General features: G+C 43.4%; 1 protein-coding gene across 1 annotated transcript in view; it reads left to right on the top strand.

Moving 5' to 3' along the window:
• Positions 1-14,180, top strand: part of nfxl1 (nuclear transcription factor, X-box binding-like 1) — a 221,529-nt gene that overhangs the window by 146,534 nt on the left and 60,815 nt on the right. Inside the window, exon 16 of the mRNA XM_078547444.1 lies at positions 13,886-14,023. Within this exon, the coding sequence (XP_078403570.1) occupies positions 13,886-14,023 (138 nt within the window). The remainder of the gene's footprint in view (positions 1-13,885; positions 14,024-14,180) is intronic.

The raw sequence follows: 14,180 nt of genomic DNA, 5'->3' as shown, positions 1-14,180 counted from the left end.
TCAAACCCGCTGACAAGGGTGGTACTGTTGTTGTCTGGCGCATTGACCTCTACCTCGCGGAGGCTGAGCGTCAACTCGCAGACGTTTCCTCCTACCTCTCCCTGGACCATGACCCCACCACAGAACATCAAGCCATTGTTTCCAGGACTGTCACTGACCTCATCTCCTCTGGAGATCTTCCTCCCACAGCTTCCAACTTGATAGTCGCCCAACCTCGGACGGCCCGCTTCTACCTCCTACCCAAAATCCACAAACAGAACTGTCCTGGCAGACCGATCGTGTCAGCCTGTTCCTGCCCCACGGAACTCATTTCTCATTATCTTGACTCCCTTCTCTCTCCCCTTGTCCAGTCCCTTCCCACCTACATCCGTGATTCCTCTGACACCTTACGTCACATCAACAATTTCCAGTTCCCTGGCCCCAACCGCTTCCTCTTCACCATGGATGTCCAATCCCTCTACACCTCCATCCCCCACCAGGATGGTCTGAGGGCCCTTAGCTTCTTCCTTGAACAGAGGCCCCAACAATCCCCATCCACCACTACTCTCCTCCGTCTGGCTGAACTTGTTCTCACACTGAACAATTTCTCCTTTAACTCCTCCCACTTCCTCCAAATAAAAGGTGTGGCTATGGGTACCCGCATGGGCCCCAGCTATGCCTGTCTCTTTATGGGGTATGTGGAACATTCCTTGTTCCAGTCCTACTCCGGCCCCCTCCCACAACTCTTTCTCCGGTACATCGATGATTACTTCGGTGCTGCTTCATGCTCTCGTCGGGACCTGGAAAAATTTATTAATTTTGCTTCCAATCTCCACCCCTCCATCATCTTCACATGGTCCATCTCTGACACTTCTCTTCCCTTCCTTGACCTCTCTGTCTCAATTTCTGATGATAGACTGTCCACCAATATCCATTACAAGCCTACCGACTCCCACAGCTACCTCGACTACAGCTCCTCACACCCCGCTTCCTGTAAAGACTCCATCCCATTCTCTCAGTTCCTTCGCCTCCGTCGCATCTGTTCTGATGACGCTACCTTCAAAAACAGCTCCTCGGACATGTCCTCCTTCTTCCTTAACCGAGGTTTTCCATCCACGGTCGTTGACAGGGCCCTCAACCGTGTCCGGCCCATATCCCGCGCATCCTCCCTCACGCCTTCTCCTCCTTCCCAGAAACATGATAGGGTCCCCCTTGTCCTCACTTATCACCCCACCAGCCTCCGCATTCAAAGGATCATCCTCCGCCATTTCCGCCAACTCCAGCATGATGCCACCACCAAACACATCTTCCCTTCACCCCCCCTGACGGCATTCCGTAGGGATCGTTCCCTCCGGGACACCCTGGTCCACTCCTCCATCACCCCCTACTCCTCAACCCCCACTTATGGCACCTCCCCATGCCCACGCAGAAGATGCAACACCTGCCCCTTCACTTCCTCTCTCCTCACCGTCCAAGGGCCCAAACACTCCTTTCAAGTGAAGCAGCATTTCACTTGCATTTCCCCTAACTTAGTCTACTGCATTCGTTGCTCCCAATGCGGTCTCCTCTACATTGGAGAGACCAAACGCAAACTGGGCGACCGTTTTGCGGAACACCTGCGGTCTGTCCGCAAGAAAGACCCAAACCTCCCTGTCGCTTGCCATTTTAACACTCCACCCTGTTCTCTTGCCCACATGTCTGTCCTTGGCTTGCTGCATTGTTCCAGTGAAGCCCAACGCAAACTGGAGGAACAGCACCTCATCTTCCGACTAGGCACTTTACAGCCTTCTGGGCTGAATATTGAATTCAACAACTTTAGATCTTAAACTCCCCCTCCCCCCATCCCCACCCCGTTTCTTTCCCCCCCCCACCCGCCTTTTTTTTCAAGAATCTATATAGATTCTTCTTTCCCCACCTATTTCCATTATTTTTAAATCTAAAACTAAAACCTTTAGTCTTTCCACCCCACCCCCACTAGAGCTGTACTTTGAATATCCTGTCTTGCATTCTTAATTAGCACTTTTCTCAGACAAAGACCACCACCTTCAACACCTCTTTGACCCTTTTGTCTCTGACATCTTTTGATTATCTGCTCACACCACACCCTCAATGTGTCTCTTTCCCCCCCGCCCCCCACCCACCTTAAACCAATTTATATTTCTCCCTTGTTGAAACTATGCTTCAGTTCTGCTGAAGGGCCATGAGGGCTCGAAACGTTGACTGATTTCTTCTCCGCCGATGCTGCCAGACTTGCTGAGTTTTTCCAGGTAATTCTGTTTTTATTTTGTTTTGGATTTCCAGCATCCGCAGTAGCTTTTAGCTTTTTGTTTTTATCTTGATTAATCCTTGCCTCTCTAAGTGTAGATTAATTCTGTCCCTTAGAATTGCTTCCATTATTTTCCCCACCACTGAGGTTAGACTGACTGGCCTGTAGTTCCCTGGTTTATCCCTTTATCTTTAGGCCTGTGGTCTTGATGAGTTGTGCTCCTTCAGTTTCTGTAAGAATGCTGTATTTCACATAAGCCTCATGACCTTAATTAGCGTTAGCCCTATTTCTTTCCTCGTGTTCAGGCTATTGACTCCATTTTGTCGCCACATTTAAAAACATTTCTTAGGACAATTCCACAAGTGGCCTGTCTTACTTTCATAGAGTATTCATTTTTATCTATTTATGGACAGACTTATCTCGACTTTTTAACAGAGCCTTCTTAAGTTCTCTAAAACTGACTTTATTTCTTCCAAATAATCTTTATGATTAACAACACTTCCGAGGAAACAAATAAATAGTTTTGAGCTAATTCAGCTATGCAAACCTGTCTTACAAATTGTACCAGTCAAAGTAACTCCTTTCTTCTAAAAGATTCCATTAACCTTCACTTTCAAAAAGTAGTAATTTTTATTATTTGCTCATGGCATGTGAGTGTCGCTGGTTAGACCAGTATTTATTGTCCATCCCTAATTGCCCTGTTTAGAGGGCATTTAAGAGTCAACCACATTGATGTGGGCCCGGAGTCACATGTAGGTCAGACCAAGAAAGGCAACAGATCTCCTTCCCTATAGGACATCAGTGAACCAGATGGGTTTTTACGACAATGGTTCCGTGGCCATCATAAGATTTTTAATTCCAGATTTTTATTGAATTCATATTTCACCATCTGCTGTGTTGGGATTCGAACCCCAGAGAATTACCCTGGGTCTTCTGGAATACTAGTCCAGTGACAATACCACTATGCCACTACCCCCCCATAAGTGGTGTGACATGCTATTACTTGTAATTTTGTTTCAAAGATTTTAATACTTCATGTAATAACAGATGTTATAGCACAGACTCAGCATTTTCTCATGCTATGCATCGGCAAATTTAAAGAATTAATTGTAATTTACACTACAATTTGAGTGGCTCCTGCACATCAAGTATTATATATTTAGTAAGGAATTGAAGCCCAAAGCATTTGTCTTAAAATGCTATTTGAATCATTTTAACATAATTCCATTTCAAACTTTTGTTATTCTGACCATTATTTCTGCAAGCTAACTCCAGACTGATGAGATCTCATTCAGATGCTTCCACACATAGCCTGCAAGTTATCCTTTAAGTTGCTTTGCCAGAGCAGTATTTCAAAATGTAACTGGAACAGCTAAGCATCATTACCAGGTCAGAGTTTAATGTTCAGTCTGTCCACTGACTTTTAGGAACAGCTCCAAAATGGAGTTCATTGGAGGTATAGGAGAAAATTTAAGTTCAGATTTTAAAATCTATGTAAAAATTTAAAATAATGATGAGAAAGAAGATAGTAAGGGAAAAGAGAAAAAGATAATGGAAATATTTTTTGAAACTTACAAAAGAAGCTTTCACAAAATATATTGCAGTATTATTACTGTAACAAACCTCCTGTGATATTTCAGCACTATTGCTGTAACAAGACTTTGTTAAAAATGGTGTGGTTAAAATCTTGATAGGAACTTGGAGCACAAGGCACCCTGACATTGCTAGCAATCAGGTAGTTTATGAAAATCATTATTCACAGCATTTTCTCACTTTGTTTCTTGAATATGTGGTTGCTGCCTCAGTATAGTACCATGAGTGCTGACAACCCTTATGTGATTATTATTTTAATTATAGGGACATGAATACCTTACCCTGTTCCTTCTAGCAGCTCAAATGCACATACTTTGCATTGGGGTCTTTAGTTAGCAATCACAAGCAGGAACATTGGCTGCCATCTCTTCCCCTCCCCCTTCACCCCCAAGTACACTGATGCCAACCAGGACATAGGACCAGGAGTAGGCCATTTTCCCCATGAGCTTGTTCTGCCGTTCAGTGTGATTCTGGCTGACCTGCAAACGAACATTATATACCCACCTTTGCCCCATATACTTTAATACCTTTGGTTAACAGAAATTTATCAATTCCATGAACCTCAACCTTAGCTAATGGTCTCCTGTGAGAGACTTCATTGAACATTTTCTGACAGTTTGTCTAAAAAGCATCTGTAGACGTTCCTCTGTCAAGTATTTTAGCCACCTCTTAAAAAATCATACCAGGTTCATCAGGCATGATCAGCCCTCTACAAATCCATGCTGGGCTCTCTGATCAGCTGAAAATTTTCATTGTGTTTAGTCCTTAAGTTAGACTCAAGTAATTTCTTGACGAGATGTTAGACTATTTTGTCTATAATTTCTTGGTTTTCTCTCTTCCCTTTCTTAAATAGTAGAGCGACATGCAATACTGCAACCTAGACTGACATTGGCTAATTCAACACAGTCTATGAAGAGAACCTGGGTTCCCTTTGTCTTTGAGACTCAGTACCAAACAAAATGAACAAACTTGCATACTAGGTCATTGATTTTAACTGTAGATGAAAACCCTGAATTTGAGAGACTCTGCTTCCAGCAGTGAATAAGAGCATGCATCAAAGCATTTGTTGTGAACACTAACGTTGCTGGTTGCAATACTTTCAATTTTCCAGCCACTAATAGAATGCTTAGGAATTATATTTTGGGCACCTCTGCGTCCGATCCATTGAGCCAGTAGAGTTTGGTTTTTCTGCTGGAAATGAGTCTTGACACTTGAGGTCTACATATTTTTGTTCCAAAAGTAAAGTTTTTTTTTATTATTAGTCCTGTAAATGTCAGCTAATTTGCTTGATAATTTTTCCACCCCAGTTGTTAGGAAAACCTTTAAGAAGAAATTTGAACTTCCAGCTAATAGCAAAAAGGATGACAAGGCAAGATTTCATGCTTATAAGACGTTTACAGTAACAGACTAAAAGCGCTATTAACTAAAAGCTATTTTTGTGGGCAGCTTATACTTTAAACCTCAGAATAGAGTACCCCCTTCTTATTTTAGCATAACCATGGCCTTGCCCCTCCCTATCTCTGTAATCCCCTCCAGCCCTACAATTGTCTGAGATACCTGCTCTTTCAATTCTAACCTCTTCCAATTCTGACGTTTTGAGCATCCCTGATTTTATTTGCTTCACCACTGATGGTTGTGTCTTTAGCTGCCAAGATCCTAACCTCTGGCATTCCTTCCCTTAACCTCCCCACCCCTCTACTAATTTTCCCTCAATTTCCCTTATTTCCATCAATGTGCAGAATTAATTTTGTTACGTGCACCAATATCAAAGTAAAAGAGTGGGGAAGGGCTGGAGGGTGGGAGCGCAGAGTTGTGACAACGAGCGGAGGGAGAGTTCGGAGAGCAGGGTTGGGTGGGTGCAGGGGGCAGAGTTGTGAGCGCAAGGAAAGAAAGCACCCCTGCCAATTTTGTACAAGCATAGTGTCCCACAGAAGTTTGAAATGTATCAAAAATGACTTAACCCTTTATTTGAAGTACAACTGTAAAAATGTAACTTCAAAGTACGACAAGACAGTAAAATAAAGCAAAGAATCATTACAGTGTTACTGTGAATTTATTTTCCTACAGTGGACCAAAATACATGTTCGTATATTAAAAGATGCTAAACTAGTTTAATCCAGGAGGAGCGTTCAATATCAGATCTAAACATCCCAGTCAGTTGAACTATATCATTTGATGGTACTTATCGTCAAATCAGATAATGTTAAGTGTATTAGGATTCATTTCAAATAACAGAACCTGGACATTGTACTTACAGTAGTATCTGTATTCTCAACTACTGACTTATGTCCTGAGGTATGTAGCCTTGCTCGATTTATAACTATTTCCTTTCTACAAAAACAGCGATTTTAGCCAATGTATAAAGCCAGGGTGCAAGGGCCATTGGATTCGCCCTGATCTCAGGATTCCTACAGGTGCAGGGTGCAATTGACTGCACTCGTGGCACTCAGGCCTCCATCACTACACTCAGTGGACTTCATCAACCGCAAGGGCTTCCACTCACTGAAGGTGCAGCTGGTATGCAACCACCAGAAACACATCCTGCAGGTATGCGCACAGCTTCAAGGGAGTGTGCAGGACACCTACATCCTGAGTCGCTCACAGATCCCTGCAGTCTTCCAGGGTCCACAGAGGCTGCAGGGTTGGCTCCTTGGGGATAAGGGCTACCCGCAGATGCCATGCCTATGGCACCTGTGCAGCGGCCTTAGACCAACAGAGAAGCAGAGCAACGCTATAATGAGGCTCATGTAGCAGCTCGCAACTTGGTGGAGCAGACCATTGGAATTGTGAAGTTGCGGTTCCGGTGCCTGGACCAGTCTGGTGGAGCCCTGCAATACAGTACGCAGAGAGTGTAACACATCGGTATCAGTTGCTGCACTCTTTACAACCTGGCACTGCAGCAGGGAGAGGAGCTGGCTGAGGAGCTGCACATCTCTTCCGATGAGGAGGACGCTGATGAGGGTGAGGGAGTCCTCAGTGGTGACGATGACGGAGATGAGGCTCTCGCACTGGCTAGACGAGGCAGGCGCACTTCAGGAGGCCCTCATAGCTGCCAGGTTTGTGGAGGATAATGACGACATGTAGTGAGGTGTCCCCGTAGATCCTCACATCGCAATTGTGAACACTTGACTCCAGTCTGGCTTATCGCAGCGCCAATACCTTCTGAGAATGCTCCTGTCATGGAGATGCAGTGGAGGCCCTAATAGTTGCATGGTCGCAGAAGGTTGATGGGGAGTTGATAGCGCAGTGGTATTGTCGCTGGACTTGTAATCCAGAGACCCAGAGTAATGCTCTGGGGACCCGGGTATGAATGGTGAAATTTGAATTCAATAAAAATCTGGAATTAAAACTCTAATGATGACCATGGAACCATTGTCGATTGTTGTAAAACCCATCTGGTTCACTAATGTCCTTTTAGGGAAGGAAATCTGTCTTTAACAGGTCTGGCCTATATGTGACTCCAGACCCACAGCAATGTGGTTGGCTCTTAAGTGTCCTCTGAACAAGGGCAATTATAGATGGAAAATAAATGCTGTCCTAGCCAGCGACGCCCATATCCCATGAATGAATTAAAAAAAAAACATGCAGTGAGGACGCTCCATAGATCTTCACATAGCGTCTGAGAACGTCTTACTCCTTTCTGGCCGAGGGCAGCTCACTTACGCTCCATGATCAGGGCCATCTCAGCGACGCAGCCATGAAACTTTAAATGCATCTGATGCTGTGTCCACCTTCAGGAGCTGGTGCATAGCATCACTGGTCGCAGATGCTGATGTGATGGGGACCAGCCCCACCTTAAAGGTGCTGAGAGCACACAGAATGAGAGAACTCTGTGGTGTCTGCCCACTACATTCTGGCAGCAATAACCAGCACCGTCGAGGTGCAGGCACCAGGATGTCTGAAGCTGAACCATCGTTGTGGCCTGAAGGCTGCATAGAGCACACTGAAGAGGCCCGGTACCTGCCTTTTATCTTGTGCACGTCTGAGTGACAAGAACACTGCTCATCAGAACAAGGAGCCACAGGCATGGTGACATTCTTAGAAGTTTATTGACAATAGTGAACAGAATGTACAAGTGATTAACACCCATACCCAGGCTCTGCAACTACTTGTATCTAACTTTCCTAATCCTACCACTACACCTTAGTGTTCCCCGGACATCTCAGCAGAGGTGGAGGCAGCGTGCTGACTGTGAAACCCTGTTTGTGATGACTTTGGCGGGTGTCCTTTGGAGGGCCCCAGCCTGCTTTCGGGGTCCTGCTGTGTGGTAGTGGCACCCTCCTCAGCCTGTGAAGCTGGATCTGCGGAGGTCACAGGAAGATAGGATTTTTGGGCCGGTCACTCCCAGAGTCACCTGGGTGGATGGCCCCGAAGCGTGCAACTGTTGATCCCCCTCCCCATGGGTGCCCGAGGGCCCCGGCTGACTTTGTGAGCGGAAGGGGTAGCTGGAGTGAGATCGAGCTGCCTAGCACCCCACTTGCGTACACACTTTTGGAGACCAACTATGGCATCAGTGATGGAGTTCAGCCCGCGCAGCAGTGCAGAAGCAACATCCTGGACCAAGGCCTTCATGGCGGCCGCCATCCTGCCAGTGTTGACCTCGGTGCCTTGCAGTGCTGGTGCTATCACCTCAGCTTGAAGACGGACTGACTCCTCCATCGTGCCTTGCAATCTGAGGAATGCAGCAGACATCTCTTCCTGATGTTCCCGGGCTTGCCTTTGCAGTTCCAGCAGCCGTGACATGACCGAGTCCAGAGGCTCGTCATCTGACTCGGACTCAGCAACGTTCTGGTCTCCAGCAATCCTCCGAATGCTGGGGACCTGGGAAGTCCCTGCCTCCACCTGCTGTGGAGCAGAAAGTGTGATGCGCTCACCACATTGTGACCCCAAGGCTACTCTTAATCTAGGTCCCATCGAAGTGTGTGTCTCTGCGTTGGTGGAGGGTTTGGGTGAGCGCTGTGTGGGACTTAAGGGAGGGTGCCTCCAGATTCATCTTCAGAGGTTTCTTTGAAGCTTGACTGGAGCCTCTGGGTCATGGACTCTGCTGGCTGTTTGGCAGATGTGCCTGCGAAATGGCTCGGGCCCTATTTACAAGGTTGCCGATAAGACCAATCTGGTAGCATGTGGAACTATAAGAATCCCAACGCATATACTGATCAGTGAAGGTAGGCTTGTGGTAGACCGTGGTAGAGAGCCCCCTGGCAGATTTCTCAACCAGCACGTCAAGGAAGGGAAGTTCATTTGACTGCTCCATTTAAAAGGTGAATTTGAGCGCGGGATGGGGCCCATTAAGACATGTAAGAAAATTAAAACATGCAGCTGCGGATTTAAACATAGCAAATGTACCATCCACATATCGGAAATATACAAGGGGTACGAGGTTGGGTGTCATTCCATTGAAGACACATTTCTCATGGAACCCAACAAAGAGGTTTGCTAAAGCTGGGCCTAGAGGGGATCCCATGGCAACACCATCTAGTTGGACATACATGGTGTCATTAAAACTGAACTCAACTGCATGAGTTGCCGAGTTCATAAGATCAATGAACACTGATTCCCACAATGGTGGTGGGTCTACATCGCCATGCTATATGCTGCAGCGCAAATATCTGTAGCTTCCTTAAGTGGAACATTGCTGAATGGACTAACAATGTCAAATGAGCACATGGACACAGCATTTCTATCAATATGCAAGACCTGTATGGCCTTTGCAAATGTGAAGGAATCCTTCACACTCTAGGTGGGAAAACTTGCTCAGAACTGGTTGTAACAATTTGCCCAACCATCTGGCCAATTCATCTTGCAGCCATTTAGCCAATTTATCTTGTACAGAAATGGTCATAGATAAGACAGAGCATAAAGGGACATCACTTTGGAGAGTCTTGGTACACACCATACCCAACCAACCCGTGCTTGTAAAACTTGAAACACAATGTCTAATATTAGATGTGATTCCGCAATCGGACAACATTTGCTAAATAATCCTCAGTGTGCTAAGAATTGCACTGACAACCAATTTAAGATTGTCAGTCATGCTCACAATGTAGTGTATTTGCCTGTACTGGAAGCTACATATATTAATACACAGGGCCCTGTTCTTTGCAGTCAAGAAGGACATGTACACACATTGTGTCTCTTTCAGTTAAATAGAATAAGTGACAGCCATTCGCTGACTCATCCCTCAGGGTAATGCATTGACCAATCAGGGTCAAGCTTCCTGGTTTACATGTCAAACAATGCTTGGCAGTTAACTGTCAATCACCGTCACTAGTGCATTCTCCATGACAACACCTCCACCAGACCCCACTTGCCAGCCAGTCAGCACTCTCTTCTCATACAGCATAAATTGTTGTTTCTCCTTACATTGGTATTCCTGCTAAGTGTCCTGATGAATGCAAGACGAAAAGCTTTGACATGTCTCTTTTTTCAGCAACACTAAAGTCTCTTCATACAGAAACATCCAAAAAGAAGCTGACAGATTAAAAAACCTATGAAGTCAATATGCATGTCCTTAATTACCAAACATGTAAGGATGCATAGAACTGTGCAATTAGTTATTTTCAAGTAACTTTTAAAAATGTGTAGAAAGCTGTCACCAAGAATGCGAGTTTCATTGAATAAAATGCACCAGGTTCCAAAAATATTCTACTGCAGAAAGAAAGCAGCTCTTCTGAAAGACAAATGTTACTGTATAAGAAATGGCAAGTATTCTGCTAACATTAATCTGTACCAAACTGGCTCATCTCCTTCCCACCCACCCTCCCTCGCCCATACTTACAAGCCAACTTTAATGGTTCTCCAATGGCCCGAGCTGAGCCCTCCCCCACCCTCCCTCTCCACCAAACATCTGACTGTGGTTGGATGTGTGATTTTAAACTCAACCCCCTTCTATGGTCGCACTTCACCCTCCCATCACCTCGGCCGGCTTAAGTGTGACAGACAAGCGAGTGGTTCTCTTAGCCTCTTTAGCCCACATGGGCATGTTGTTTTCAGGGAGTGGAGTGCTCAACCGTATCATCACGCTCAGTGAGGAAGCAATATCCCTCCGATCAGTGCTGTTGTAGAGAGGAAAAAATATACTTCTCAGTGGGTGGAGTGGCTGAGATTGTGCCCGCTGTAATAATTAAATGTGTAGCATTTAATGGAATGTTGTGTAAGCAAGCAGCTTAGAAGGAACATAATTCTCTACCTCTCTCCTCTTTTAAGAAGCTCCTTAAAATCTACCCCTTTGATCAAGCTTTTGATCATCTGCGCTAATGTCTCCTTATGTGGTTTGGTGTCTGATTTTGTTTGATAATGCTCTTTGGGAAGTTCTGCTATGTTAAAGATGTTGTGACGTACAAGTTTTTGTTTTTAAGGAGCTGATGTTTGCAATTTTATGTTTGAATTTGGAATTGAGCCTTTTTTATAAATTGGACGTTTATCATTTTCATGTGTCAACAATTCTTAAAGTATGTCATACTTGTATTATTTAATAATCACATAAAGGAGGAAAATGTGAAGTTTAAATTCCCCAGCTGCACATTATTTTGAAGAAAGGATAATTTTTTTTCTAAATATTTTACTTTTCTCCTGAACAACCTGAACATGATTTTTAACCATGGACAAAGTGAAGCAATTCAGCACAAATGATAATGTACTTTGCTCAAGTAATAAGGCTAAAGTTTCCATTTGGCACAGTATTTGCATTCATTTTATACTTCTTTTGTATACAAAAGACTCTGCAGCTTTGAACAAAAAAAATACAGCTGTTTGGAGCAAATATGCTCTAAAACCAACAAACAGGCAGCTATATTATATTTAGTAATGAGTAATGAACCAGAAGGGAGCATTTATCTAATATATTTATAACCGTGATTAAAATATGATCAAGTTCAATGTTAGATTTGAAAAGAAGAAACTAGATTCCAGATTTTGGCGAGGCTAACTTCAAGGGATTAGGCCAAGACTGGTGGTAACAAACTGATCAAAACTATTATCAGATAAAACTACAGATGAACAGTGGGAGGCGTTCAAGAGATAATTCAGTTTAATGCACAATAAACTACAAAACTGCAAAGTGTAGATCCAGGAGAGATACCAAGAAAGCTGAAAAAGACATTGAGTGTACAGCACAAGAACAGGGCATGGTCTATTCTGGTATTTATGCTTCATAAGAGCCTCCTTCCATCCTACTACATCTAACCCTATCAGCTTCTGTTCTTGCATTGTTACCATTCTTATATTTATGATCTCATGAACTTCTATTTCCCCACAATGAATTTTCTGGTAAGTCTATGCCATAAAACTCTTTCATCATCTTGAAGGGCACTATTAGGTTCTTCGCTTTTTGAGAGGAAAGAGTCCCAGCCTGATTAGACTTCCCTGATAATTATGTCCTCTCAGTTCTGGTCTTGTCAGTCACTTCTGCAAATTCCCTGCCTCCATATACTTTACATAATATAAGACAAAAAAGATAGTAAGAGCTGCAAGAAGGAATACAGAAGAATTAACACTAAGTTTTAATGATTGTATTAGAAGAAAGGGAATAGTTAAGGCTAATGTAGACATTTTAAAACAGATGTGGATAATATTGCTAATGTAATTAATGAAATGGTACATTTGTTGAAAAGAACATAAGAAAATAAGAACATAAGAAAATAAGAACATAAGAAATATGAACAGGAGTCAACCATTCGGCCCCTTGAGCCTGCTCCGCCATTCAATAAGATCATGGCTGATGATCTTGTGCTTTGATTTCCACAATGCCATCTAATGTTGATAACCCTTGATTCCCTTGCCTAACAAGAATCTATCTACCTCTGCCTTAAAAATATTTAATGCCCCGCTTCCACCTTCACCTGAGGCAGAGAGCTCCAAAGTCACACAACCCTCATAGAAGAAGTTTCTCCTCATCTGTGCCCTAAGAGGGTGACCCCTAATTTTGAAACAGTGCCCCCTAGTTCTGGACTCACCCAGAAAAGGAAACATCCTGTCGACATCCACCTTGTCAAGGCTGTTCAGGATCTTGTATACTTCAATCAAATCACCCCTCACTCTTCTAAACTCCAGTAGAAACAAGTCCAGTCTGTCCAATCTTTCCTCATAAGACACCCCACTCATTCCAAGTATCAATCTAGTAAACCTCCTTTGAACCGCCTCCAACGCATTTACATCCTTCCTTAAATAAGGAGATCAAAACTGCACACAGTATTCAAGGTGCGGTCTCACCAATGCCCTGTATAACTGAAGCATAACATCCTCACTTTTATATTCAATCCCTCTGATAATAAAGGGTAGCATTTCTTAGCCCCTTAATTACTTGCTGTACCTGCATTCTAACTTTTTGTGACTCATGTACTAGAACACCTAGCCCTCTGCACCTCAGAATTATGCAACTGTTCTCCGTTTAAGTAATACGCTGCTTTTTTGTTCTTCCTGCCAAAGTGAACAGCTTCACATTTTCCCACATTAAACCATGATCTTATTGAATGGTGGAACATGAGGGGCTGAATGGCCTACTGCTCCTAATTCATATGTTTGTAATATACAGTAAAATTATCAGAGACCTGTAGTTTTCTCTTGGATATTTAAAATGTGAATTGTTTGAAAGTTTTTCAAAATGGGAGAATAAAATAAGTACATTCCACAATGTCTTAATTGGTTGCCCTCATTTCCACTACAAAACATTTTTTTTTTTGCCGGTCACAGAATGCCAGAAAATAGACTTTAAACTCTAGGGAGGAGAAAGATTGAGAAAATAGCAGCTACTATCATTTGAGTATTCAATAGTAAAAATACATTAATTCCATAAGTTCTTACACAGTCACATGGATATCAAAGAGCAAGAGGCCCCACCTTAGGCACTAAATCCACTGGTTGGGATCCATGGTCAATTCTTCAATTTATGGATGAGCTAACCTTCACAAAGAAATGAGATGGATATTGTATTTTGTTAAGTGAAAATAGGTTTTCTTTCCCCTCAGTAGCATCATCGGGCTTTGAAATCTGACTTTGTTTTGATGTAATTGATGTAACAGTAAAAATGCATACATTTTTGTATTTCAGGTTAGTCTTTTGCCTTGTCATGCAGTAGGGCCCTACTCTTGTAAGAGACCTTGTGGACGGCTCCTGCCCTGCCGGAATCACACATGTGCAAAAGAATGCCATGCACTCACCATAGTCGATGAAGATGATAAACGAAAGGTATGAAAACCATATAGCGGGATTCTTGAGCTTTAAAGAGGACATTTTAATATTTTTCCAGATTGTATTTAATTTTCTTTTGTGAAAATAATTGTAAAATTTTAATTGTAACTTTCATTCTTTCATAATTTCCCTTTGCTTTTCTACATTACTCACA

This window comes from Cetorhinus maximus, chromosome 1 (assembly GCF_964194155.1).
Source record: "Cetorhinus maximus chromosome 1, sCetMax3.hap1.1, whole genome shotgun sequence".
In the NCBI taxonomy this organism is placed as follows: Eukaryota; Metazoa; Chordata; class Chondrichthyes; order Lamniformes; family Cetorhinidae; genus Cetorhinus; species Cetorhinus maximus.
Note: the sequence above shows the minus strand (reverse complement) of the source record. Positions and strands in the feature narration are given on the sequence as shown.